Source organism: Hibiscus syriacus, unplaced genomic scaffold (genome assembly GCF_006381635.1).
Source record: "Hibiscus syriacus cultivar Baekdansim isolate YM2019G1 unplaced genomic scaffold, ASM638163v2 tig00112342_pilon, whole genome shotgun sequence".
Taxonomy (NCBI): domain Eukaryota; kingdom Viridiplantae; phylum Streptophyta; class Magnoliopsida; order Malvales; family Malvaceae; genus Hibiscus; species Hibiscus syriacus.
The window spans coordinates 69,711-97,014 of record NW_024063305.1 but is presented as its reverse complement, the minus strand read 5'-3'; the positions used below and the strand labels follow the sequence as shown (position 1 = coordinate 97,014).

Here is a 27,304-nt window from a genome sequence, read left to right as displayed (position 1 = left end):
ATGTTTCTTCTTATGTTCTCTTTGAATGTCCCCACTATTTTTCAGTCTTTAGCAGTTTTGTCAGGGATCTCAGTAGTAATTTTTTATTTATTCCCTTTAAGCTTCTCATAGCCATGGTTCTACATATGTGTATGTGGCTACTTGATTGAAAACTTTCTTCCCCATTTATGAAAATTTTCCAATTAGAGAGTCATCTTTGAATAAACACTTTCATGTCATGCTATGATGATGACACAATACAGAAAGTTAAAAAATGACAAAAAGAGAGAAAATGAAATAGTACGGAAATGATTGCCAAAGATAAAGGTTTTATCCAAAGATGAATATAACACCTATCCCATCATTTATCCACCCAAACATGCTCTTATTAAAATAACAATCCTACCAAGACATACTTTCTACCCACAATATTCATTTCAGAAAATTAGTCATAACCGCATGGTATTCAGTTTGCATGTTTTCATCTGAGAAGAAATTTATTCTTTGAATTTAAAGTAAATGTTAAAGGTTTAAAATCATTCATCCTTTGTGAACACCTATTTTTGTACCTACTGACAGACAGAGGTACGTGGCTCTACCTAGGGTGATTACCCTAGGGTTCACTATATGCATGGTTTCGACTCTATGGGAAAGTTCCTCGAATTATCCTTGATGTCGGTGCCCCCTTGGGCTACCAAAATCCTAAATCCTCATCCATTATAGACTTCATCAGATCGAGTTCAATTCGAGGGAGTACATTCCTTATGTCCAACACGGAGGCCTGCTCACGAAGATCATAGGGGCATGTACTCCGCAAGTGATTTAGTAGCCTGTGTGGAGGGATGCTCACAAGGGCACTAGCAATTCACTCCCAATTATTGGGACAAAGATCAGGTATAAAAATTATGACATGCAAATGCACGTGATGTGTGTGAGAAATAACTTACAAACCTTTTGACAAAAAAAATTGAGACTCATTTTCGAAAACCTTAACAAGTCTGAAAAAATGAGATCAAATATCAATACAACTATTTACAAGAGTAAAAAATGATGCTTGATTATGAAAATTGAAATTAAAAGGATAGTAAATCAAGTAAATGTTCAAATTTATAAAATTCTAATCATCGTACAACGTATAATCGAGTCAGGCTTGACTCTCAAAATGTCCCCAACAAAGTCGCCAAACTGTCATCACTGTTTTTCAGATGGGACTTTGAAAAATAGATAAGTGTGATACGACTTTCATGAATGTTAGTTTCTAAACAAAAATTAATTAAGAAAATATTAGAGTCGCCATCGACCTTTTGGTTTGGTAGATCAAATACCCAGAAAACATCTTTTAAAAGAATTTTAGAAACATCATTTAAAGAAGAAAATTGGTTTGCATTTAACCAGAGATTCATTTTGAAGCATTCAGGAGTCGGTTATTCTTGGGGAGGGGTAAGCACCCCCACAACGCCAAGATTGGTACCTCTTGATTATACATTGTCAGAAATGATGAAATTTTACAAATTTGAACTCGAATTTAAATTACGATCATTTTTATTTCTATGATTTTTTTAGACTGAGTGAATTCATTTTTAAAATATTTGACTTCATGAAAGATTTGATTCACTCAATTTTATTTAAAAATGATGTCCTTTTGATATTTGAAATAACATAAATTAAAATCCAGTTATGTTAGGCGTCATTTAGTTAACTCATGACGCAAGACAATATTGCCTTGGAATATTGTGGGAAACGAGAAAAGAAGGAAGAAAAGTTTATGTATGTAACGGTAGCAAATAACAAGTATAAAATGGATGAAATATTCATATATATTTATTAAACAAATAATAAACATTTATTTATTAAAATAATTTCATTCGAATAATCCTCGGAAGGGCACCCTAGGTGTTTGGAGGTCTTCCATAGATTAGTCAAATAATTATTGATGAATCTTATAATACTAATGTTATTAATTTAACACACATATGGTATTAACATTAAAAAGTATGAATATTAAAAAGGGACCTAATTGTAATTATTTTAAGTCAAGTAAGATTTAGGGACTAATTAATAAGAAATAAAAATATAAGGGGCTAAATATGAAATAAAGCGCAACTAAATTGAGTAAAAAAAGGTTCTAGGGACTACATTGCATTGCATAAAAATGTAAGAAGCTAATAAATAATTAAGCAAATATAATAATAAAAATGCATGCAAGGACTAAAAGGAAATTCGAGTAAAAATTCAAGGATTAATTTGAAATAAAGTCAAAAAAAAGTCAAGTGAACAAAATGGAAGAATATAAAGTAGAGAACCATAGCTTCAAACACGCGAAAACTAGATGACTCACGCACTAGATGACCGTACATCATTGGATCGAGCTGCGATTGAGATATGGCGTTTCAGGGGTTGCTCTGGACCTCCTCACCGTTAGGATTGATCGAATGAGACACCCACATCTGATGAGAGGCTTCGACCGATCGATAAGCTTTTCCTATTTTCATTTTTTTTTGTTTTTGGTTTTTTTTTCCCTGAATCACCCTGTTTTTTTAACTCTATAATCTCCTCTCTTTTTCTTCTTTTTTTTCAATTTTATCTCTTTGTTTTTCCCTTTTTTTACCTCGTTCTCTTTATTGTGTTGTTGCATGCTATAAAAATGGCCAAGGTTGCTTGCTTGTTTAGTGAGGGTTTGATAGAGGAGTATAGCTATGGTAGGGGGAGTTCGGTGGGTAGGGGTTTAGGTAGATTAATTAGATTTTTTTATTGATTTGTTTCTTGTTTTTTTAATTGGATTTAGTTTGATCTATTGAGATTTAGAACAGGGGGATTTGTTGAAGTGACTGGCGACAGTAATGACTGTGGCGGCAGTAGAGGCAGAAGATAGGCAGCACTGGCAGTTGGGTAGCTAGGGTTTTTAGGTTTGGGTTAATTTAGGGTTTAGGTCTAGGTTACTGGGTTATAGTAATTGGGTCCGAGTTGTGTAGTAATAATAATAATAATAATAAATATATAGTAATAAATATATATAGCCCAAAAAATGTTGATTAATTTACACATATTATATATACACTACACTTATTCACTTTCATTAGTAAGGAGCGACATCAATCGAACCTTACAATCACCAGATCAGTAACAATAATATCATAATGGCATGTATACACTTTTTGACACAAAACAAACTCAGTTTAGTCCTAGAATCAGCTAAACTTGAAGCTCTGATACCAATAAATATAACACATTTTCCTGTATACGTCCTCGTACATGAGTCATAGATGTAACATCAAATAATCAAAACATTTCTTAACCCAAAATAGGTAAAATCTTGTTTATTTCAATTATTGCAAATTCTTAACCTTTATTATAAAATAATTTATAAGATAAAATCAAAATATCATATTTCAATTTCTATTTAAAATCATGTCTTAGTAGTAACAACCATTTCTATTATGTTTCATATAATAAATATAAATATTTGATTTTAAAAATCCAATTTAATTAATAATTAAAAATATAATTTAATATAGTAATATTTATTTATACTATAAATTTATTTTATACTAATATAATAAAAATTTGCAGACATTTTATTCTCGTATACATGGCAACTAGAAATTTTAGAACAACATAGGATGTCATTACTGTTACCTAAAAATATTTCTTGGTGATTGATGTCAAACTCAGCTCCTTACTCATTTTCTTTCTTTTACCTACACATGAAAATCATCACAGACTAAGTATAGACTTAGTGAGACAATCATATGAATATTTAAAGCAATGCAACTCATAAATTTAAATGAATAACAATATTCAATGCAATATGATCACTTTACCTATATTCTAACCATGTTACCATATATTAACATGATATAACCAGATATAAATTTTCTTACCAATATACTTGCCATTTATTCCACAAGATTGTAAGCTTATTTGTCTATTTACCATTTATTAACCAATAAACCATAGCCCAAAATAAAAACCTATGAGGACCCCAGTATTCGAGTCGCGCCGAATTGATTACGCATAAGGTTGCATCAACCCTTTTTGCTCCGAAGTACTTACACATAAGGTTGCATCAATCCTTTGCACTGAAGTGCTTATGCATAAGGTTGTGTTGATCCTTTGCACAAAACTACTTACACATAAGGTTGTGTTGATCTTTTGTACTGAAGTGCTTATCCAATATACAGCTGCTAGACTCTATGGCATGCCATCAATACCACCAACCCTCAATGACATACTTGGGTATATAGTCTATTTTTATTCCATTCATGGCTATGTATATCAATATAATTTAGAATTAGGCAATTCATACCCGAAATAACATCATATATATGCATGAAAAACATCATATATAATAACCAGTGATCAATGCATTTTATATTCAACCTTTGACATATTTAGAATGTCCAATATATGATAAATGACATAAATATCATGTCAATATAAATAAGGTAGATTCATCACAATTCCTACCCGATAATGTATAAAAAATCCATTTATAATGTTGTGCATGCATTGCACACTTTTGATTTGGTTCAATCACAATTTTTATCACCATTTTATTTTCTAGCAGTTCATACTATCTTCAAACAAATATTATTATGTATTAATCTACACACTCAAAAATTATTCCATTTATACCACTGGAAACTAGACTTGAATACAAATCTAACCATATAAGACAATCCTTCTGTGGCGTTTGGTTCGCTGGAATGTTTATGAGGGAATTGGAATCTGTGAAGGAATTGGAATCTGTCAGGAATTGGAATCTGTAAGGAATTAGAATCTGAATCTGAAACCTGTTTGGTTGGCACGAAATTGAATTGGAATCTAATTCCATATTCTGTTTGGTTCGCAGACATCTCAGATGAATTTGATTTCATTAATGTAAAATGACATAATTGCCCATCTTTTTTTTCTTAATTTTAGTTTGTTTTATAACTTACATGTAGCAATATATTATAAAAATTTAAAAATATTAAATTTTCATTTTATTGATTGATTACTCATTTCAATAAATTATAAAAATCATGCTAATAAACATCATAAGTTAAAATCATCCCAATCAAAATATGTTAATAAGTTACCAAAAGATAGAGCAATATTTCGATACATCCCAATCAAAGTATGTCAATTAGTTACCAAAAAATATACCAAAATGACTTACGGTCTGATTTTCCGTAAGTCATTTTCCGAACTTTTCACTTCAAAGAATAAATACTCAAAATAATTTTATTTTATAAATTTAATATTAATAAAATATTTTAATATCATTTTAATGAAAATATTTATTATTATTAAAATATTTAAAATATATTTATTAATATTTCTAATAATATAATATTATATTTTTAATATTATAATAAAATAATCAATTATATTATAATAATATAAGATATTATATTTTTATTTTAATAATATATAATAAATTAGTAATAAATTTTATATTATTTATTAATTTCATAGAAATAATATTATTAAATTTTTAATAATGAATAATATTATTTATATATTTAATATTAATATAATAATCTAATAATATTTTAATAAAGATATTTAAAATACACTAATTAATATTTTTAGAATATAATATAACAGTATTACTTTAATAAATAATATTATAATTTATAATATTTTTATTTCAATAAATTATACAATATTAATATTTTTATTAATGAGGGTAGTATGGTCAAATTTCATATTCCCTCCTCAAAAGGATTTTAATTCCCTCATATTATGGATGGAATTTACTTTCCCTCCCTTAATGGAAAGTTGAAGTCATTAAGGATTCCAATTCCCTTTGAAAACTTGAACGAAACATGGGAAAGTAGTGGAATTGGATTTCAATTCCCCCTAATTCCAAGGGATTCCTACGAACAAAACGTCACCTTATAGTAAATTTTCAAGTTGACTAACAGAAGTTGTTTTGAGATGAATCTGTTGCCCTATTTTTTTACCTATCTTCGATTAAAAACTCATATCTTTTTGTATACATCTCAAAATCAGTTTCCGTTTATTCTAAATAAAACTATACCGATATATGAAACCAACAATGTAAAAATCATCCTCTAATCATTTCTTTAGAATTTATGGTGATTTTCTAAACTTACTGTTTCGACCATAAATCCGGGCACGTTTCACCAATTTGCACTTTTAGCTTATTCACTAATTCTATTAGCTCACCATATGAAAAATATGCATGAACCACAAATCACAAAACAATTAGGAGTCACTTATTACTATAGTAACTCCGTAATTGGCTCATCGCAAGCCAATGTATGTTTGATAACATAAGTACAAATTAAATTTGCATTCACCTAGTACCCTTAGCTTGCAAACTTCCCTTAGGATTTGACATTTCATCCTTAAGCTTTTCATTAGTTTAAATATTGTTTGATCTTGATTTCAAGCACACAATCTAAACTAGCATCATTACAAAACATATCCAACATAATCGCATGTTAGAATCTTACTAACATAGGCACACATTAGAAAATAATTTCCTAATAAATCTTCCGATGCTTATTCAATAGAAATTCCTTGTCATAACATAAGTGTTGACCTTAACACTTCTAATTGACTATTCAAAAAAAATTATTCAAATTTCATAAAATATTTTCACTTAAGTTCCCAACTTTTCCATATTTGTGATTTGAACCTCAACTTTTACCAACATCCCAAAATAATCCAATTTCACATTCTTATATCGATTTCGGCTCTCAAACATTAATTTCCAGCATAGTACCTCAACTATTGAACCATTAAACAACAACCCACAACTTTTCCATAATTTTTTATTAGGTCCCCCAACTTTCATAAAATTACAAAAATGTTCCCAATTTTTTCTAGGGCTTGTAGAATACTTCATGAATCATTTCCAACCCCTACAAAATTTTTACATATTTTTTCTCATCCTCTATAGTCAAGATTGAATGCTTTGTATGTTCAAGATTAGGGTTTTCATGATTTCATTTGATTTTGATCCGATTCGAGCATGAAATCAAGATCTATTCAACCTTATAAAATATCTACAATCAAAGCCCTAACTTAGTTTCATCAAATCACTATCTTTCCCCAAATCTAGGGTTAGTCCAAAAACAACATAAGCATATATAGACGTGTATAGGTGATTTTAATCGACAATCAAGCTTGTAAACGATTATATAACATTAATAACATCAAAATTCATCATCAATTCAAAAACCCTAATATGAACATATACCCTAAAATTTGGGATCTTTGAACACAAACTAGATTAGCATGCAATAATGGTACCAAATGATAGAGCTCTTCGAATAGAACAATTTTCTATTTCACAGTTCAATCCAAAATCCAAAAGAAATTGCTCAAAAATGAAAAATAAAATTTCTCTTACCTAGGTCATGGGTAGCACGAAATGGAGCTGAAAACACCAAGCTTTCATGAATTGTTTTACTTCATTTCATGTCAATTTAAGCTTAAATGAACAAAATATTCATTTAATGAGAAACGTCCATTTTACTTGTAATGAAACTTGATATTTACCTTAATACAAAGCCACATAACCCTTATCATCTTTTCAAATTCAAATATAAACAAATTGTTTTTCCCTTTACAACTTTTCCCGTGCCATTTTCCAAAATTTTCAATCTTGCCATTTTTCATCTAACGATCCAAATTGAACATGGAAATAAATTCTCAAATCCAATGCTCCATATTATTTTCCATCATTTTAACATGTTGAAATAATATTCTAAGCTTACTTTAGTTCCCTTAAAATTTTCCTGAAATTTCTATTCGATCCGATTTACCAAATTTTTTCCGAATTTTAACACTTTCTAGTTTTTAAGACAAATTCCAGATCATGAATATTTTTTTCCATAAAAGGCCACTCTCAAGAGTAAACTATCCATTTATGGAATAAAAATTCTTTTTTGAAAAATTACCAATTAAGTACTTAAACATTTTCTAACTTTATACTTTGGCTATTAAACTTTTAGAATTTACATTTTGGTCACTAATAAAAATTTTGGGTATTACAGGTAATCGACATGTTACACCCCATTTTAAATTAAAAAATAATTTAATTAATTTAGGGACTAAATTATAAGTTTTACAAGTTTATAACTCGGTTTTAAACTTGTAGAAAGTTAAGGGACTTAACCCTAAATTATCCCATTTTTCTAGTCATTTGAAAATAAAAAAAATATTTCACGTGTGTAGTTGTGGGGTTTCGAACCCCTATTCCCAGGCATGGCCATCCATCACCTTACCGGTTAGGCTAGATCACTAAAATGAAATTCGGATAAAAATTCAAGGAATAATTTGAAATAAAGACAAAATAAAGTCAAGTGACCAAAATGGAAAAATAGAGATCCATAGCTATAAACATGTGAAAAATAGATGACACGCGCACTGATTTTCTCTAGAAGCCCAAAACGCACCGTTTATTGCCAAAACAACGACGTTTCATAGAGTTTGGGTATACGCCAAAACAATGTCGTTTCAAGACGAATATAAATACCCTAATCATGTTTTTTCCGTTTTTTTTTTCTTTTAATTCTCCTTATTTCTTTCTTATTTCCTCTCATCTCTCTATATTATCTCTGAACGTGGAGCGCCTAGTGGTGGCAACGTCCATTGCTGGCCACCGCACCGACTGTTGTCGCCGGTGGTCATTGACCACCAAAATTCATCGGATGAACCGTCTTATCATGGTAAGTCCGGATCGAGGCTTTGTTTCATGAGATTCAACCTCCTTCGCCGTGAAACAGGCTAAAATTCTCGAGTGTTTATCTTTACCGTACGTCATTGGATCGAGTTGTAATCGATGAATGACGTTTTATGAGTTTCTCTGGACCTCCTGACCGTTTGGATTGACCGATGGAGATTCCTACAGCCGGCGAGAGGCTTTGACTGATCGGTAAGCTTTTTCATTTTCAATTTTTTTTGTTTATGGTTCCCTTTTTTTTTTGAATCCCCCTGATTTTTTATCTTTGGCTAGTGACAGTAATGACAGTGGCAGCAGTAGAGGCAGAAGAGAGGCGACACTGGCAGTTGGGGTAGCTAGGGTTTTTAGGTTTGGGTCGATTTAGAGTTTAAGCCCAGGTTATTGAGTTGTTTGTAATTGTGCTTGAGTTGTGTAATAATAATAATAATAAATATATAGTAATAAATAAATATATATAGCCCGAAAAAATGGTGATAACAATATATATATTATACATAACTATAGTTATTCACTTTCATTTGTAAGGAGTGATATCAATCGAACCTTACAATCACCATATCAATAATAATGACATCTTTGTGGCCTGTACACACTTTTTGACACAAACAAGCTTGGTTTAGTCCTAGAATCGGCTAAACATGTAGCTTTGATACAACTAATTGTAACACTCATTTCTCGTATATGTCCTCGTACATGAGTCATAGATGTAACATCAAATAATCAAAACATTTCTTACCTCAAAACAGGTAAAATCTTGTTTATTTCAATTATTGCAGATTCTTAACCTTTGTTATAAAATAATTTACCAGATAAAAACTAAAATATCATATTTCTATTTCTATTTCAAATCAGGTCTCACTAGTAACAATCAGTTCTGTTATGTTCATATAATAAATATAACTATATGATTTAAAAATCCAATTTAATTAATAATTAAAATATAATTTAATATAGTAATATATATTTATATTATAAATTTATTTTATACTAACTATAATAAAAATTTACAAATATTTTATTCTCGTATACATGCCAACTAGAAATTTTAGAACAACATAGGATGTCATTATTGTTATCTAAAAATATTTATTGGTGATTGATGTCAAACTCAACTCCTTTCTCCTTTTGTTCATTTTACCTACGCATGAAAATATCAAACGCTAAGTATACACTTAGTGAGACAATCATATGAATATTTAAAGTAATGCAACACATAAATTTAAATGAATAACAATATTCAATGCAATATAATCACTTTACCTGTATTCCAACCATGTTACCATATATTAACATAATATAACCAGATGTAAAGTTTCTTACCAATATACTTTCCATTTATTCCACAAGCTTGTAAGCTTATTTGTCTATTTACCATTTATTAACCAATAAACCATAGCCCAAAATATAAACCTATGAGGACCCCAATATTCGAGTAGCACCAAAGTGATTACGCATAAGGTTGCATCAACCCTTTTTGCACAGAAGAGCTTACGCATAAGGTTGTGTCGATCCTTAGCACCAAAGTGATTACGCATAAGGTTGCGTCAACCCTTTTTTCACAGAAGAGCTTACGCATAAGGTTGTGTCAATCCTTTGCACCAAAGTGCTTATGCATCAGGTTGCGTTGATCCTTTGCATCGAAGTGTTTACGCATAAGGTTGCGTCGATCCTTTGCACTAAAGTGATTATCAAATATGCAGTTGCTAGACTCTATGGCATGTCATCAATACCACCGAGCCTCAATGACATACTTGGGCATATAGTCTATTTTTATTCCATCCATGACAATGTATATCAATATAATTTAGCATTGGGTAGTTCATACCCAAAATAACATCATATATAAGCATGATAAACATCATATATAATAACCATTGATCAATGCATTTTATATTCAACCTTTGACATATTTAGAATATAATGACATAAATAGCATGCCAATATAAATAAGGTAGAATCATCGCAATTCCTACCCAATGATGTATAAAACATCCATTTATAATGTTATGCATGCATTGCACTCTTTTTGATTTCGTTCGATCCCAATTTTTATCACTATTTCATTTTCTAGAAGTTTATACTATCTTCAACAAATATTATTATGTATTAAGATACAAACTCAAAAATTATTCTATTTATACCACTAGAAACTAGACTCGAATGCAAATATAACCATATAAGACACTCATTCTAGTTTCATTTGTACATTTTATAGTGAAATTTTAAAATTGACTAACACAAGTTGTTTTGAGCAGAATCTGTTGCCCTGTTTTCTAACCTATCCTTTATTAAAAATTAATATCATTTTGTATACATCTCAAAATCAATTTCCGTTTGTTCTAAATAAAACTATACTGATATACAAGTCCAAAAATATAAAAATCATCACCTAATCATTTCTTTAGAATTTATGGTGATTTTCTAAACTTAATATTTCGACCACAAATCCGGGCAGGTTTCACCAATTTACACTTTTAGCTTATTCACTAATTCTATTAGCTCACCATATGAACAATATGCATGAAACACAAATCACATAACAATTAGGAGTCACTTATTACCATAGTAACTCCATAACTAGCTCATCGCAAGCCAATGTTTGTTCGATAACATAAGTACAAATTAAATTTGCATTCACCTAGTACCTTTAGCTTGCAAACTTCCCTTAGGATTTCATATTCCATCCTTAAGCTTTTCCTTAGTTTTAATATTGATTCATATTGATTTCAAGCACACAATCTAAATTAGCATCATTACAAAACATGTACAATATAACCACATTTTAGAATCTTACTAATATAGGCACACATTTGAAAATAATTTCCTAATAAATCTTTTGATGCTCATTCGATAGAAATTCCATGTCATAACATAAGTGTTGACATTAACACTTCTAATTGACCATTAAAATTTGTTTTTATTCAAATTTCAAAAAATATTTTCACTTAAGTTCCCAACTTTTCTATATTTGTGATTTGAACCTCGACTTTTACCAACCTCCCAAAATAATCCAATTTCACATTCTAACATCAATTTCAGTTCTCAACATTAATTTCCAGCATAGTACCTCAACTATTGAACCATTACACAATAACCCAAAACTTTTCTTTTATTACTGATTAGGTCCCCCAACTTTTATAAAATTACAGAATGGTTCCCAAATTTTTCTAGGGCATGTAGAATACTTTCTACATCATTTCCAATCCCTACATAATTTTTTCTCATCTTCTATAGTCAAGACCGAATGCTTTGTATGTTCAAGATTTGGGTTTTCATGATTTCATTCAATTTTGATTCAAATCGAGCATGAAATCAACCTCTATTCAACCTTATAAAATATCTACAATCAAAGCCCTAACTTAGTTTCATCAAATCACTATCTTTCCCCGAATCTAGGGTTAGGTCGAAATCAACATAAGCATGTATATACATGTATAGGTGATTTTAATCGACATTCAAGCTTGTAAATGATTCTATAACCTCAATAACATCAAAATTCATTATCAATTCAATAAACTCTAATATGAACATAAACCCTAAACTTTTGGATTTTTTAACACAAGCAAGATTAGCATGCAATAATGATACCAAATGATAGAGCTATTCAAATAGAACAATTTTATATTTCACGGTTCGATCCAAAATCCAAAAGAATTTGCTCAAAATAAAAAATAAAATCTCTTATCTAGGTCATGGGGAGCAAAAAATGGAGCTGGAAACACCAAGCTTTCATGATTTTTTTTTGCTTCATTTCATGTTAATGTAACCTTAATTTAAGCTTAAATGAACAAAATATTCATTTAATGAGAAATGTCGAGTTTACCCGTAGTGAAACTTGATATTTACCTTAATACAAAGCCACATAACCATTATCATCTTTCCAAAGTCAAATATAACCAAATTATTTCTCCCTTTACAATGTTTCCCATGCTATTTTCCAAAAATTTCAATCTTGTCATTTTTCATATAACGATCCAAATTGAACATGGAAATAAATTCTAAAATCCAATTCTCCATATTATTTTCCATTATTTTAACATGTGGAAATAATATTTCTAAGATTAATTTAATTCCTTTAAATTTTTCTGAAATTTCTATTCGATCCGATTTATCGAATTTTTACCGAACTTTAACACTTTTCTAGTTATTAACACAAATTCTAGATCATGAATCTTTTTTCAATAAAATACCACTCTCAAGAATAAAATATCCATTTATGGAATAAAAATTCTTTTTGGAAAAAATATCACTTAAGTCCTTACACTTTTTCTAACTTAATACTTTGGATATTAAACTTTCAAAATTTACATTTTGGTCACTAATTAAAATTTTGGGGGTTTACAGGTAACCGACATGTCACCTCATTTTGAATTAAAAATTAATTTAATTAATTTGGGGACTAAATTTCAAGTTTTATAAGTTTACAACTCGGTTTAAACCTGTAGAAAGTAAAGGACTTAACCCTGAATTGTCTGATTTTTCTGGTTAATTGAAAAATAAAAAAAATATTTCAAGTGTGTGGTTGAAGGGTTTCAAACCCCTATTCCCAGGTATGTTCATCCATCACCTTACCGGTTAGGCTACGTTACTATTTGTGATATTTTAAGTAAAACATATTTTATTAGTTAAGGCTCGGGTTATAACCCCAAGTCATCCCCATTTCAGAACCAATTACCTAAATCACCAAAATTTCCCTAAATCTCTAGTTGTCACTCATTGTTGCCTCACCAATCCATCGTTGTCCAGCCACCGTTGAGCGCACCGCCACCCTAATTCGTCTCACCATCGACTGGTGATCAAACCCCCTCCAACCTCACTCTAAAAATCGATGTCGTTCATCATGAGGAGCTCACCAAAGAGCCGTAAAAAATCCACCCCATTGCTCAATTTTTCCTCAATTCTGGTTGCCTCGGTCATAGACTTGCCTCACCATCTCCACCACTAAACTCTCCACCTCTGTGCGCTCAAAACACAATCGATGGGTCCTTTCGATGTCGACAGATTCATCTGTCCACCGTTGGGGTAAGCGTTTTGACTTTTTGCTTTTTATTCTGATGATTTTTTCTTATTTTGAGTATTGATATGGCTTGGTAATGATGTTTTGGTGATTTTAGAGTGCTCAGCTACCACCCGCGACCTCATCTCCATCATCACCTGCCGTCACACGCTACCGCATACGCGTGGGGCTTCTCTGTCGGACCAGGAGTCTTATGGAATTGGTCCAGTCAAATCGAATTGGTCCAATTAAAACGAATCGAGTTGAACTGAGTCAACTCGATCGAGTCAACTCGTTTGATTCAACTCGAACAGAGTCAACTCGTTGACTTTGACTAATTGTTATCCTGACTATTGACTTTGGCCAGTGTTGACATTGACCAGCGTTGGCATTGACTAAAAAGTCATATTTTATGTTTTTCAATGTCTGAGTTCTAATCTGATGTTCATTTTGCTAAATTCGAACCCAAAAGCCTCCAAATTGACTGTCAAACCCGAACATGCATATGTACTTAATTATTTTATTTAAGAATAATTAAAATAAGGTTAATGATTGGTCTAAGATATTGTTATTTGAAGGTACACAAGACTCTCCTGATCGTCGGACAGCTCGACCCACCTTATCTCGATCCGCTTAACCTCGCGAGCCATTGATTACTGGTAGGACCCTTGAACCTTATGAATACTTAGATTAAAATTTTACTTTGTTATTAACTCATATTTTATGAATTAGGTTCGAACACTACTGTAGAGTGTGGCGAGGCAGGTGCTCAGTAGACTATCGACTAATTCCTTTTTACTAGGTGTGTTCCTTATGGTTGATTATTTATGAGTCATGGTTATCTGATATATGTTATTTAATAACTTGTTTTCACTAGAAGATATGATTATGTCGATTTATGGATCACTAAATTCACTTCTTACTGTGTGAATTGTTTTATTGAGGTAATATTTTGGGTAGGACACTAGAGTACGCAGGTTCAGTTTTGATCAAGCTGGTAATTCTTTACGGACATAAGGCAACCCATGGGTAGGCTCCGAGGCCTCGAGAACTTTCTTGGGTAGGCTCTCAAGCCCCAAGATGCTCCCTTAGGTTGGCTTCTATACCCAATGGGTATAAGGTAGGCCCTTGTGCATGCAATTCAGGGGAATTGCATTTTGGTGTACAGGAGGAGGGTAATTATGAGTGTTAGAATTTAAACCTCACTGTGACTGTTATGATACTTTACTGAATTATTTCTTTATTATTTTACCCATTGCATTTTACTTGCACATTTGTACAAAATATTATTTTACCCAAGATGCTCCCTGTCTCACTTTTTTCAAACTTTTCCCTTTTTCAGATACTTTTGGATAGACACCCCAGACCTAACACTTGGAGAACTGATACATTCGTACAAAATATTTTGGGAGGGTAATTATGAGTGTTAAAATTTAACTTCACTATGACTGTTATGATACTTTACTGAATTATTTCTTTATTATTTACCCATTGTTTTACTTGCACATTGGAACAACTGAGCTCCCTGTCTCACTTTTTTCAAACTTTTCCCTTTTTCAGATACTTTTGGATAGACACCCCAGACCTAACACTTGGAGAACTGATACATTCGTACAAAATATTTTGTTAATGTTTTTATCTTCCGAACTGCTCTCATATATGGTGAAACGTGCCTTTATTTTGAAATATTTTTTATGGTGATTATTGTTTTTGTTACTGATGTTAAATTTATTGCGATATGGATTATGATGTATTTTGTTTTATACATTACATTACGGTTTAATATTTACTCGTTGGATTTTTTTCGTTATTAACTATGTTTTTTTAAATATGTTATTCATAATATGGATTTAAATTATTGAATAATGTTTAGAATATGTTTTGGAAATTTTTATTATAATCCGCTAAATCTAGTTGTGACGCATAGGCTAGGTCTAGGGGGTTACATTTAGTTGGTATCCGAGCTTTTGTTTTTTAAACCCCAGACTGTGAATGGGTCGTAAATAAATAAATAAAACTATTTTGAAAACGTTTTACAACTTCCTGTAAGGCAATGACACCCGTTTTTTAAAGTTTAACTTTGTTCGGTACTCCAAGTGCTAAATTTGACCCTAAGTTTAACTCTTGTGTAGTGAGCCCTGAGATCCTTCTCTATGAGTCCTAGATGAGGTCGTCATCCTAGCCACGAGCGAGGTCAAGCTGCTAGGATCACTGACGTGATTGATAAGTCGATTGTTGATTTGTCGCTTGTATCTGGTATAGATATGACAACACCAGTCAGGGGAGCCCTAGTCGCTAGTGTTGAGCCTATGAGTGTGGTGTTAGATGAGATGGTAGACAGTTTCTATAGCTGATTCAGGGTTCTATTAGAGTTGATAGTACTGCACTTGAAGTCTCGATTATAGAGACCTTGATCGTTAATGGGGCCAGAACTTTTATAGGTCCGACGGGTGGAGCTCCTACTGAAGCTGAAGACTTGCTCTGTGATACAGAGAGATGTAATAATCAACTGGGTTTGAATCCATCGAGAAGGTATCTACGAGTTATTTTGATGCTAGACGGGAATGCCCACACCTGGTGGGAGTCAGTAGTGAGAATTGTCCACGTTGATCATCTGAATTGGGATTTCTTCAATGAGTACTTCAGGAAGTGTTTTCTTGGACAACGTTATTTGGCTGAGATGAGACATTAGTTTTAGGACTTGGTGTAGGGAGATATGTCAGTTTTCAGGCATGAGATGAAATTTTTTAAGTTGTTGAAGTGTGGTGCTAGTTTGGTTCTCACTAAGAGGGATAGATGTCGCAAGGTTGCTTTATGACTAAAATATGAGTTACGTAGGCAGGTTGTGACCTATCAAGATAAGATTTTTGATGTTTTGGTGGGTAGAACGAAGGATGCTGAGAATGTGGAGGCCTTGTCTCCGGTTAGAGATCGAGTAGATCGAGAGCGGCCTATGAGATATTCTGGCCCGACTGAGTCATTGACACGTCCTGAGAAGAGGAATCATACTTCAACCCTCCAGAGGAGTAATACCAGTTCCAGGCCTATAGCACCTCCACCCCCAACTGTTAGTCGAGGTGGTTTATCGAGTTTGTCTCAGGTGCCTGTTCGTGACTTTTATGGAAATCGACACGGAGGAGAGTGTTTTAAGAAGACATGTTCTTCCTATCATTGTTGATCTAGTGGTCATTTTTAGAGGGACTATCAACAACTAGTTTCGACAGAGCATACAACTACCCAGACTCATGCACGTTCACATGCTTTAGTTCAGACCCTATCTAGAGGTCATACCCAAAGAAAGACAGTAGGTAAAAGGCCAATAGTATTAGAGGACAGACAACCACTTCTGGTGTATATCACAGACGTCGTGATGATAGAGACAAGCCAGAGGTTATTGTAGGTACATTTACTATTTATTATGTTTCATACTTTGCATTACTAGACAATGTCTTCACCTCTCCTATGTTTCAATTTTTGTATCTCGAGACCTTCATATTATAATTGAGAACACTGAGAGTTCAATTCTATTATGACTCTATAGGACAGTCAGTGGTTGTGAGTAAGGTATTCAGGCGTTATCCTCTGGAGGTTAAGGTGAAATTTTCCCCCACCTTATGGAGCTTACTTTAGAGGAGTTTGATATGATTCTAGGGATGGATTTGTTTAATGAACTCTGAGTCAATCTGGATTGCGAGTACAAGGGAGCTACTCTAAAGACTTCTGATGGTCAGACTGTTGTGCTAGTTGGGTAGCATTAAGGTTATCTTTTTAATATAGTATTCGCTTTGGTTATCGATCGGATGATTTGGAAGAGATATGAGACTTTTGTTGTATGTATCTTGAACACTAAGGCACGTTGTCCAAGAGTAAAAAGGCTCACACAATTAGCGAGTTTCTCGATATCTTTCCTAAGGAGTTGCCAAGGTTACCTCCAGATAGAGAGGTAGATTTCGAGATTGAAACTTATCCTGTTTTGCACTTATTTCTATGGCACTATACTATATGGCCCTAAAGAAACTTAAGGAGTTAAGGTCCAGTTGCAGGAATTACTTGATCAAGGTTTCATCAGGCAAATCTCACCTTGGGGAGCTCCGGTCATGTTCGTGAAAAAGAATGATGGATCGCTTAGACTATGTATTGACTACCGAAAGTTGAACAAGTTGATAGTTAAGAAAACCCTAAACCCACTCCATAGATTGATGTATTATTCGATCAGTTACGGGGAGCTACTGTATTTTTGAAGATTGATCTTTGTTTGGGGTGTAATCATTGAAGGTAAAGGGGTCAGATGTTGCGAAAACTGTTATTCAAACTAGGTATGGGCATTATGAGTTTCTTGTGATGCCTTTTGGTCTGAAAAATGCTCCCTCATCTTTTAAGGATCTGATGAACCGTGTGTTCAGACTCTATTTAGATCAATTTGTAATGGTTTTCATTGATGATATTATGGTCTATTCCCAGACTGAGGTAGAGCATGATGAGCATTTGAGGATTGTTCTAAGAAAGCATCGTCTGTATGCCAAGCTAAGCAAGTATGAATTCTGACTTCGGGAGGTTTCGTTTCTTGGGCATATTATTTCTACAAGAGGTATTCAGGTCGATCCAAGTAATATTGAGGCCATTGTGAGTTGGAAGCGACTTAAGAATGTCTCCGAGATCATAGTTTCTTGGGCTTAGCCGGGTATTATCGATGTTTTGTTGAGGGCTTCTCGATCATTGTCGCCCCTTTGACAAAACTGTTGAGGAAGAATTTTTCGTTTGACTGGGGTGATGCACACATGAGAGTTATGAAAAATTGAAGTCATCTTTGACTCAAGCTTTAGTTTTGGTGTACGGGATGAGGGTAATTATGATTGTTAGAATTTAAACTTCACTATGACTTTTACAATACTTTACTTAATTTTTTCTTTATTATTTTACCCATTACGTTTTACTTGCATCATTGGAACACACTGAGCTCCCTAGCTCACCTTTTCAAACCTTTCCCCCATTTTAGATACTTTTGGATAGACACATATACTGGGACTTGGAGGATCGACACATTCATATAGAACTTTTTGTTGTAATGTTTTTATCTACTAACTGCTCTCATTTATGGTGGTATGCGCCTTTATTTTGAAATACTTATTTTATGATGATTACTACTTTTATTACTGATGTTAATTTACTGCAATATGGATTATGACGTATTTTATTTTACATAGTCACTTGCGGTTTAATATTTACTCGTTGGATTTTTATCGTTAATAACTTATTTTTAAAGATGTTATTTATAATGTGGATTTAAATTATATAAGACTGTTTGGAATATGTTTTGGAAATTTTTATTGTAATCTGCAAGATCTAGTTGTAACGCATAGTTGGGTCTAGGGGGTTACACCCTGAGCATAACACGAAGGATAAACTATTAATTCCTTGATAAATGAATATTGCCTTATTAATTTAAAATAAAATGCAAGCTTACAATTGTTTTAAAACCTAGTTATTCTAGGTGGGTTAATTAAGGCAATCCTAACTTAAAGTGTCGATTATGAAATTTAAAGAACATAAAGGGTAAACCTAAAAATGAGGTTCTAATATTAATCCTAATTTATTTTAACCAATTATTGAGTCGAATAACCGATTTGAACAATTGGATATCTTAATCCAAAGCCCAAATTAAAGTATTCCCTAAATTAAAGGACTAAGGTGAAATTAAATCTAAAATGAAGCAGTAATTATTAACCTAATTAATTATGTCAAATGAATATATAATTAAAAGATAAAGGACTAAATTGTGAAGAATCTAAAGTTAAGGTTCTAATTGTTAACCCTAATTAATTATGTAAAATAATATCTAATTAAAAGCTAAAGGACTAAATTGTGAAGAATTTAAACTTAATGCTCTAATTATTAACTTAATTAATTTTAACCAATTATTGAATTGATAATCGATTTGAACAATCAAGCATTTAAATGCGAAAGCCAAAATTGAATTATTCCCTAAATTAAAGGACTAAGGTGAAAGGACTAAGGTGAAATTAGATCTAAAATGGTGTAAATCTAAAATCTAATTCCTAATTATGGACTAAACTAAAAGAATCTAAACTAAAAGATTAAACCTAAAAGCTAATAATTTTTAAATTTAAGGAAAATAAATTAAAAATATCAAAATATTATAAAATAAATTAACAAGCATGCATAAAAATCTAAATGCACTAAAATTAACAATATAACTTTGATTAATAAATACAAAGTATAAATTTAATCAACTAATTAGTATAGGGTTAATTAATAACACAATTAATTTAGGGGCTAAAATGTAAGTAAAACAACAAATTGAGGATCAAATCTAAATAAAATCTAAATATCCAGAGAAGTGACCAAATTGAAATAAATAAAAACAAAGCACTCAAATTGAAATAGATCAAAAACGAGGATTAGTGACCAAAATGCAGAAATAGGCTAAACCTAGGAGGACTAAAAGATTATTTGATCATTTTTAACTAGTAATTCAAAGAAAAAAAAAAACGGAAATTACTCATTAAGACATATATTCGAAATGAAACCAAAATGACCTTGAACCAGTGACCAAGATGTAAAAATGAGCTTAAATATGGATGGCTTTGAATGAGATTCACCGTTTTTCACAAGTGAAACAAATTCTAAAAGGCTAAACCTTTTTGCTACTTCACTTTAAACTAAACTCTAAAAAAATAAAACTATCACACACTTTCAAACCTCCCCACTTCACAAACAGCGTCGCTCTCCACAAGACCATCGGGACAGCTGGAGAGGGGACATAGCAAGGCACAGCTGAAGCTTCGGATTTCTCTCGATTCTTCTGAGTTTTGTTAGTTTAGCTTGAACCACTGCCTAGTGACGTGGATAGTGAAGGCGGCAGAAGCTTCATCTGTTTTAGCTAGGGTCTCTCGAACCCTAGCATTTTGAGCTTGGTTTGACTTAAGGTAAATGAGTTGTTGTAAACCAGGATGTTGTGTTGGGTTACATGATAATGGGTTACTGGGCTTTGGATTTTTAAACAACCCTAGATTTGGGTAAAGGGTAAATGTGAAGGTCAAATTGGCCCATTAGGGCAACCGGCTAAATAATTTAGCCCATTAGGGCACCCAAACATTTAATTTGGGATCTACGGCAAATTGAACAGTGCCCATAGAACTCGTCACGCCAGCATGACGAATTCCATGTGATATATTTTTTAATGGGCCCTAACAAGTGGGCCCTACACACGGATTAAAAAAATTATAATTTTTTTTATTTTGTAATTTTTTAAAAGAAAAATTAAAAAAATAATATTTTAATTTGGAATTTGAGAAATGCTGGTAGTATCGATACTTTCGTATCGGTCCAAAAGGGGTACCGATACCAAAGTAGTATCGATACTACATGAACAGTACTGATACTACGTGTGCAAAAACGTATTCTGTGCTCAATTCCAAGTAAAATGAACTTTGAATTATTTTTCAAAACTTTGAAAACTCTTGAACAAATTCAATTCAAGTCCAAAAGCATTATGCCTTAATTATTATATCAAAATATAGTTAACATTTTGTAACGCTTATTTTAGCGTCCAACACGATATTTTGGAAGATGTGGACAATGTTTTTATGTTATGACCTTCACCTCTATAGTTTTAGTTGACCTAGCTCTCTTTGAGGATCATCCATGGTATGAATTCTGTTAGATTCAGGTCGACCCCGTAACTTCCTATGCAATCGAGGATTTGACAACAATTTCTCAAAAATTGTGCATGTAGGCAGTATGCTTCATTTGGGAGGTACTTGAAGTCACAACTGTAAATGTTGCACATAGTGTACAGGCTATAACAGTCATCAGCATATAAGTATGGGTCAACATTGATGTGCATACATGTAGCAACAACGTGAGCGCATGGGAACCTAAAAGCTTGAAATTGACCACAATCACACCATCTTCTATTTAGATTACCAGTATATGTTGTAGAATTATCTCCCTTATGTGGTCAAACTAGAGCTTGGACAACAAAATCAGAATCATGCCTGAAAAAATTGTGGACAAACATTGATGTCGCATGTGTTTGATTTTTTTGCATTGCCTTCTCTAAATCTGGAGTTCAATTTCTCCCATCGCTAATCATGGCATCAATTTGTGCACTTTTGTCTTCCCATACTATATCCAACCTAAAGTAAGTCTCCCTAACAATACTTGCTATCTGGAGATGTTGAGTCCCTTTCAGCACTGAGGTGATACATTCAACAAGGTTGGTAGTCATATGGCCGTAACGTCGACCCTCAATATCTTATGCTTGTGACCATCTCTCCCTTGGTATTTCAGCTGCGAACTCATACACATCATGTTTGTATCTTCTCAAATTTTCAAGTCGTGCACGAAAGTTTGGTTGGAGTAAAGCATACCCTAAAAAACAATAACTTAAATATTACTTAAAAAGCATTAATGAAGCATAAATAATTAATGAAAATGTATGGTACTTACCCATGTTGATAATCTCCTTTTTGATCTTTTTCTGCTTTGGTATTGTCATTGCATTCGGCGCGATATGACGTATACAATATGTAGGATATGTGAGAGGTGGCGTCCATCTATTTTCTGGTCTACCAATTGTGCTTAACAACCCAGGCGACCGATCTGAGATCATGCAAACCCTTTCTTAGTTGACAACATGGGAATATATGTTGGAGAGAACGAAATTTCAAGCTTCCTCCGATTCATTTTTAACAATGGCGAAAGAATGGGGAAAATATTTTTGTCTCCATCTTGTGCAACGGCTATCATCAAGACGTGTTTGTAGAGCCCATATTGAAAAATGTCATCGACTTGAATCATTTGTTTGCAAAATCTAAACCCTTCGATAGCTGGATTAAACGCCCAGAACAAGCCACCAAAAATTCTCTTCCTGGGGATAACGTCTCCCTCAAGCGTGACTGCAGGATGAGTATAGTATCTAACAATGGTTCCAGGGATAAAAAATTCTATTGCTTGTAGCAGACGTGGTAGCTCATTATATGATTGATCCCAACCATCAAACAACAAGTTCATTGCTTTCCATTTAGCCATTCATGCCTTGTAATAAGTTAGAATATAACCAAATGTATTCCGAATGGATGAAACTAGCACAGAAACGGGCACTCTTGGATTTTTTTTCACCAACGGCTTCACATAAGAGCATATGACATCCGAATCTAAATGTTTGTGGTCTTGTGTCAAGGAGGTCATTGTACATGCGTGCTCTGTATTGAACCTTGTGACTTCCCACAACATCTTTCGTTGTAGGTATGATACTCGTATCCTCCATTTACAGCCAACATCATGGTGTATACACCTTACGAAATAAGTTTTTTTATTCGACTTCTCGACATAGAATTGACGATGAGCTTTGATACAATACTCCTTGATTGCTAGTTGTGCCTCTTCTTTTGTTTCAAAGTAAGACCCAATAGTCAACTCAATGACTGCTCATTTGAATAACCCAGTGGGCAGCACATAACTATGGCATATCAAATATTTCAAGATTCTGCATAGCATCGTAATTAATGTCATACATTGCAACTGCATGATGATACCGAGGCAAATTCTGATGATTGAATTCAGGTTCGATTTATGTCCTTGCCCAAACATTTGGAGCATTATGTAATCCTTTACATCGTGAAACAGCTGCCTCTCATATATCCACCTCAACATCCAAAACTTGTCCCTCTGAAGCAACCTCAACAATATCGGACACATCAACTAATGTTGTGTCGTCATCGTCTACCAACGGAACAATGTATTCATCATCCTCGCTAAATTCAGCAAGGCTTTCACCGAACCATCCAACAAGGTTCTCATCACCATAACTTTTATGTGGTTGAGAGAGTCATGCTTCTTCTGTTCTTTGAGCTGGTACTGATGACATCGGAATATTAGTTGCATTATTCGTTTCGATGTACATCTCCACCATATTATTAAGTGATGATTGATGAAGTCCAACCATAACAACAACATCGTCGTCATCATCAAGCTGAAATTTGAGGAGAACAGGTGCCGATAACTTAAACATGAAACAGAAGCTCCAACTTTTCTCTTAATATTTTACTTCATTTGGTGATGTGATGCATCTACAGGGAATATCATATTGATCGGCATGTCTGACTTAAACACAACACCAACATCAGTTTGTAGAATTTCGCCATTATAATGGACAACTGTGAAGAATTTGTTGCTCATTGCTTGAAATGTTTTTAGTTAGATTAAATGAGTTTTTTTTTTTGGTGTAGGAGATTGAGAATGAAAGTAGTGTTTAAAGTAAGAGATTGAAGATGATGTGCACAACTTAAAGGGAAGACATATTTTTTCTCGTTAGAACTCGTCACGCTGGTCTGACGAGTTCTATTGAAAATTTTAACAAAAATTTGAACATTTAACAACGGTCAATCCAACAGTCAAAAATTTGAAAATTATACTTGTTGGAACTTGTCACTTCGGCGTGACGAGTTCCTTGGGAATAAAATATTATTTTTTAATTTTCTTTTAAAATATTACAAAATAAAAAAATAATTTTAATAGGGACTCAATATTTTTTTTAAATTCGGGTGTGGGGCCCACTTGATAGGGTTCATTAAAAAAATATCTCATGGAACTCGTCACGCTGGCGTGACAAGTTCTATGGACACTGTTCAATTTGTCGTAGATCTTAAATGTTTGGGTGTCCTACTGGGCTAAATTATTTAGCCAGTTGCCCTAATGGGCCAATTTGGCCAAATGTGAATCTATTTGGGTTTAAACCGTATTAAACTTGGTATGGGTTTTATAACTTGCAAATGAACTTTCAAATTTAGGCTTGAATTCTATTTGGATAATTAGTGCTAATAAAGAAGTTTAAAAACTTCATAATAAACGATCATGATATCAAACCCAAATAAGTATATGCTTGGAACCCATTTTCCACGATTGAAATTTCTTGAAGCCTTGTTAATATAACATCCCCAAGCTATGCCATCAACTCATAAAATTCCAACTTGGTCCTTGACGGTCTTCAATTCAATTTGAAATACCCGGACAAAATTAAGATACCACAGGTCCTTAAAATTAACCTTGAATTTTAAATGGACATTTAATAATTAAAATTTTGACTCAAAAATATTTGTTACTTTTAAAATTTACTTTACTAAATTACTTCTCGATTTAATTTTAAAAAATGACTATTACAAATTTTAAATCGATTATTTGATAACCGTTTTCTTACTTTTGATAACTATCAAATCCAAAATGGGAGTATTTCTGATCAGTACGTAAAATCATGATATTGAAATGCTATGGTAAATAAACTGAGCAACCATGCAGGGCGGAATTATAATTCATAAGATGTCCAAAAATAGAAGACACGTGGAAGAGTGTAGAAGAGAGAAATTAATTAACCCTAAGCCTCACTTAATAATTAAAGTGATGTACCTACCTAGTGCAGGCGAATGATGGAATGGCGGATGCAAGACAAAAAAACACGTGAAAGTGCGATAAACAAACCAATCTCCAACGTGCAAGATTGACCATTAGCTTTACCTTCCTTTCTTTCATTTGCAATGGCAGCTGCTGCTTCAAACTATTAAAACCACGTTTCCGGCTCCTTGTTTTATTATTCAGTAACTAAGCCATGCAATGCCCCTCGGAGAGAAAACCAGGCGTCTACACATACATAGGCCACTGGCCAATTTACTCCGTGGCATGGTCCGTCCGCAGTGACAAAAGATCACGCCTCGCCATTGGGAGTTTCCTCGAAGACTACAGCAACAAGGTCGAACTCGTTCACTTCAACCTCCACACTTCCGATTTCACCACCGACAGCCGCTTAGTTTTCGACCACCCTTATGCTCCCACCAACCTAATGTTCTTCCCTTCCGAGGACACCTCGAACCCCGACTTGATCGCCACCTCCGGTGACTACCTTCGTCTTTGGGAAATCCACGACGACCACATCGAGCTTAAGACCTTGTTTAACGGCAACAGGAGTAACGAGTTCAATTCCGCCATAACTTCCTTCGACTGGGCCGATTTCGATACTCGTCACGTGGCCAGTTCGAGTGTCGACACTACTTGTACCATATGGGACATTGAGAGGGAAGCCGTGAACAGTCAATTAGTTGCACACGACAAGGAAGTGTTCGACATCTCGTGGGGCGGAGTCAATGTGTTCGCTTCGGTGTCCGGAGACGGCTCCGTGAGAGTGTTCGACTTGCGAGACAAGGAACGATCGACGATAATTTACGAAAATCCGGTCCCCGAGACTCCGTTGATGAGGCTGGAGTGGAACAAGGCAGACCCTAGGTTCATGGCAACAGTAGGTATGGATAGCAGTAAAATTGTGATAGTAGACATCCGGTTTCCAACAACGCCGTTGATGGAGTTATGTAGGCATGAAGGGGGTGTGAACGCCATTTCGTGGTCGCCGTTCGTCGGAAAACAGCTTTGTTCCGCCGGAGATGATTCGAGGGCTTTAATATGGGAAGTGGTGGGATCGAATTTCGGAGTTGCAGAGGTGGAGCCAGAGATGTGGTATGGATCCGCGGCTGAGATCAATCATGCCCGATGGTCTCGGTTGAATTGGATTGGATTGCTATTTCTTTCCTCAATAAATTGCAGCTTTTGAAAGTTTAAGAAAATTTTATGAGTTTATTAATTAGCATATTTTAACTTTGAGTTAGCTTTAGCTGCACGGATGCATAATTTGCCCCAAACTTAAATAAAGATAATAGAAAATTCCTTAAATTTTAAAGTCCCATCGAGTAATTTATATATATAAATTTAATATCTATAATATGAAAGTAGAAATTAATATTTAATCTATTTATATCTATTTTTCTAATTCAACGAATTTATAAAAAATATTTTAATTTATAAAAATTAACGGCCGAACAAACCCCCTAGACAAACAAACTAAATCACAGACCAATGTCTGCAGCAAGAGGAGGGACAATGAAAGGAGGGTGGAGTCCCGAACCAACATAAAAGGTGTAAATATATATCACTTCAAACTGATCTACTCTTTACTAAAATTTAAGTATGTAAATATATGTCACCGTCATCATAAAAGTGTCAGAGACATCGAACGAGAATAAAGATGAAAAAATGAAATTTTAAAATTCAAGAATTAAATTTAAAATTATTATTTGTAACTATCACAGAATTCAATAGAGCGTTCAATGTAGCGAGAGTTAAAAACTCGATCGCCAAATTTTAATAATCGATAAAATAAGTTATCTAAATATAACTTTTACGAATTTGATTATCAAAATAAGATAAAAGCAAAACAAAAGTGACTTGTGTGATAATTTACCCTAATTTTAACAATAATGGGAAAATACATCCCATGTCACTTAATTATTAGTTGGGTTATGAATTGGTCACTTTTCTGTATATGTTATAATTTAATCACTCAGTTAAAAAATTATTAAAAATAGGTCACTTTGTCCTTAGAATTAAAATAAAGATCTAATGTGATCTGATATAATATTTTTTTCCATAACACTTATTTATTCTATTAATTTGATTTTAATTTGAAATAATCAAATAAAAAGTTAACCATTCATAGTTAAAAATTTCACCTATTTAAAATTTTTATAATATTTTTATACCAAACAAGTTCATTAGATCAA

At 33.1% G+C, this 27,304-nt stretch overlaps 1 protein-coding gene across 1 annotated transcript; it reads left to right on the top strand.

Moving 5' to 3' along the window:
- Nucleotides 1-19,922: 19,922 nt before the first annotated feature.
- Nucleotides 19,923-26,350, top strand: LOC120177869 (WD repeat-containing protein LWD1-like). The gene is made up of 3 exons (XM_039183856.1): nucleotides 19,923-19,937; nucleotides 20,036-20,037; nucleotides 25,304-26,350. The coding sequence occupies exon 3, from the start codon at nucleotides 25,306-25,308 to the stop codon at nucleotides 26,296-26,298; it is 993 nt and encodes a 330-aa protein (XP_039039787.1). The 5' UTR covers nucleotides 19,923-19,937; nucleotides 20,036-20,037; nucleotides 25,304-25,305; the 3' UTR covers nucleotides 26,299-26,350.
- Nucleotides 26,351-27,304: the final 954 nt, after the last annotated feature.

Excerpts from the sequence above, each read along its gene's own strand:
- LOC120177869 (XM_039183856.1), top strand. The coding sequence starts at position 25,306 with ATGCAATGCCCCTCGGAGAGAAAACCAGGCGTCTACACATACATAGGC.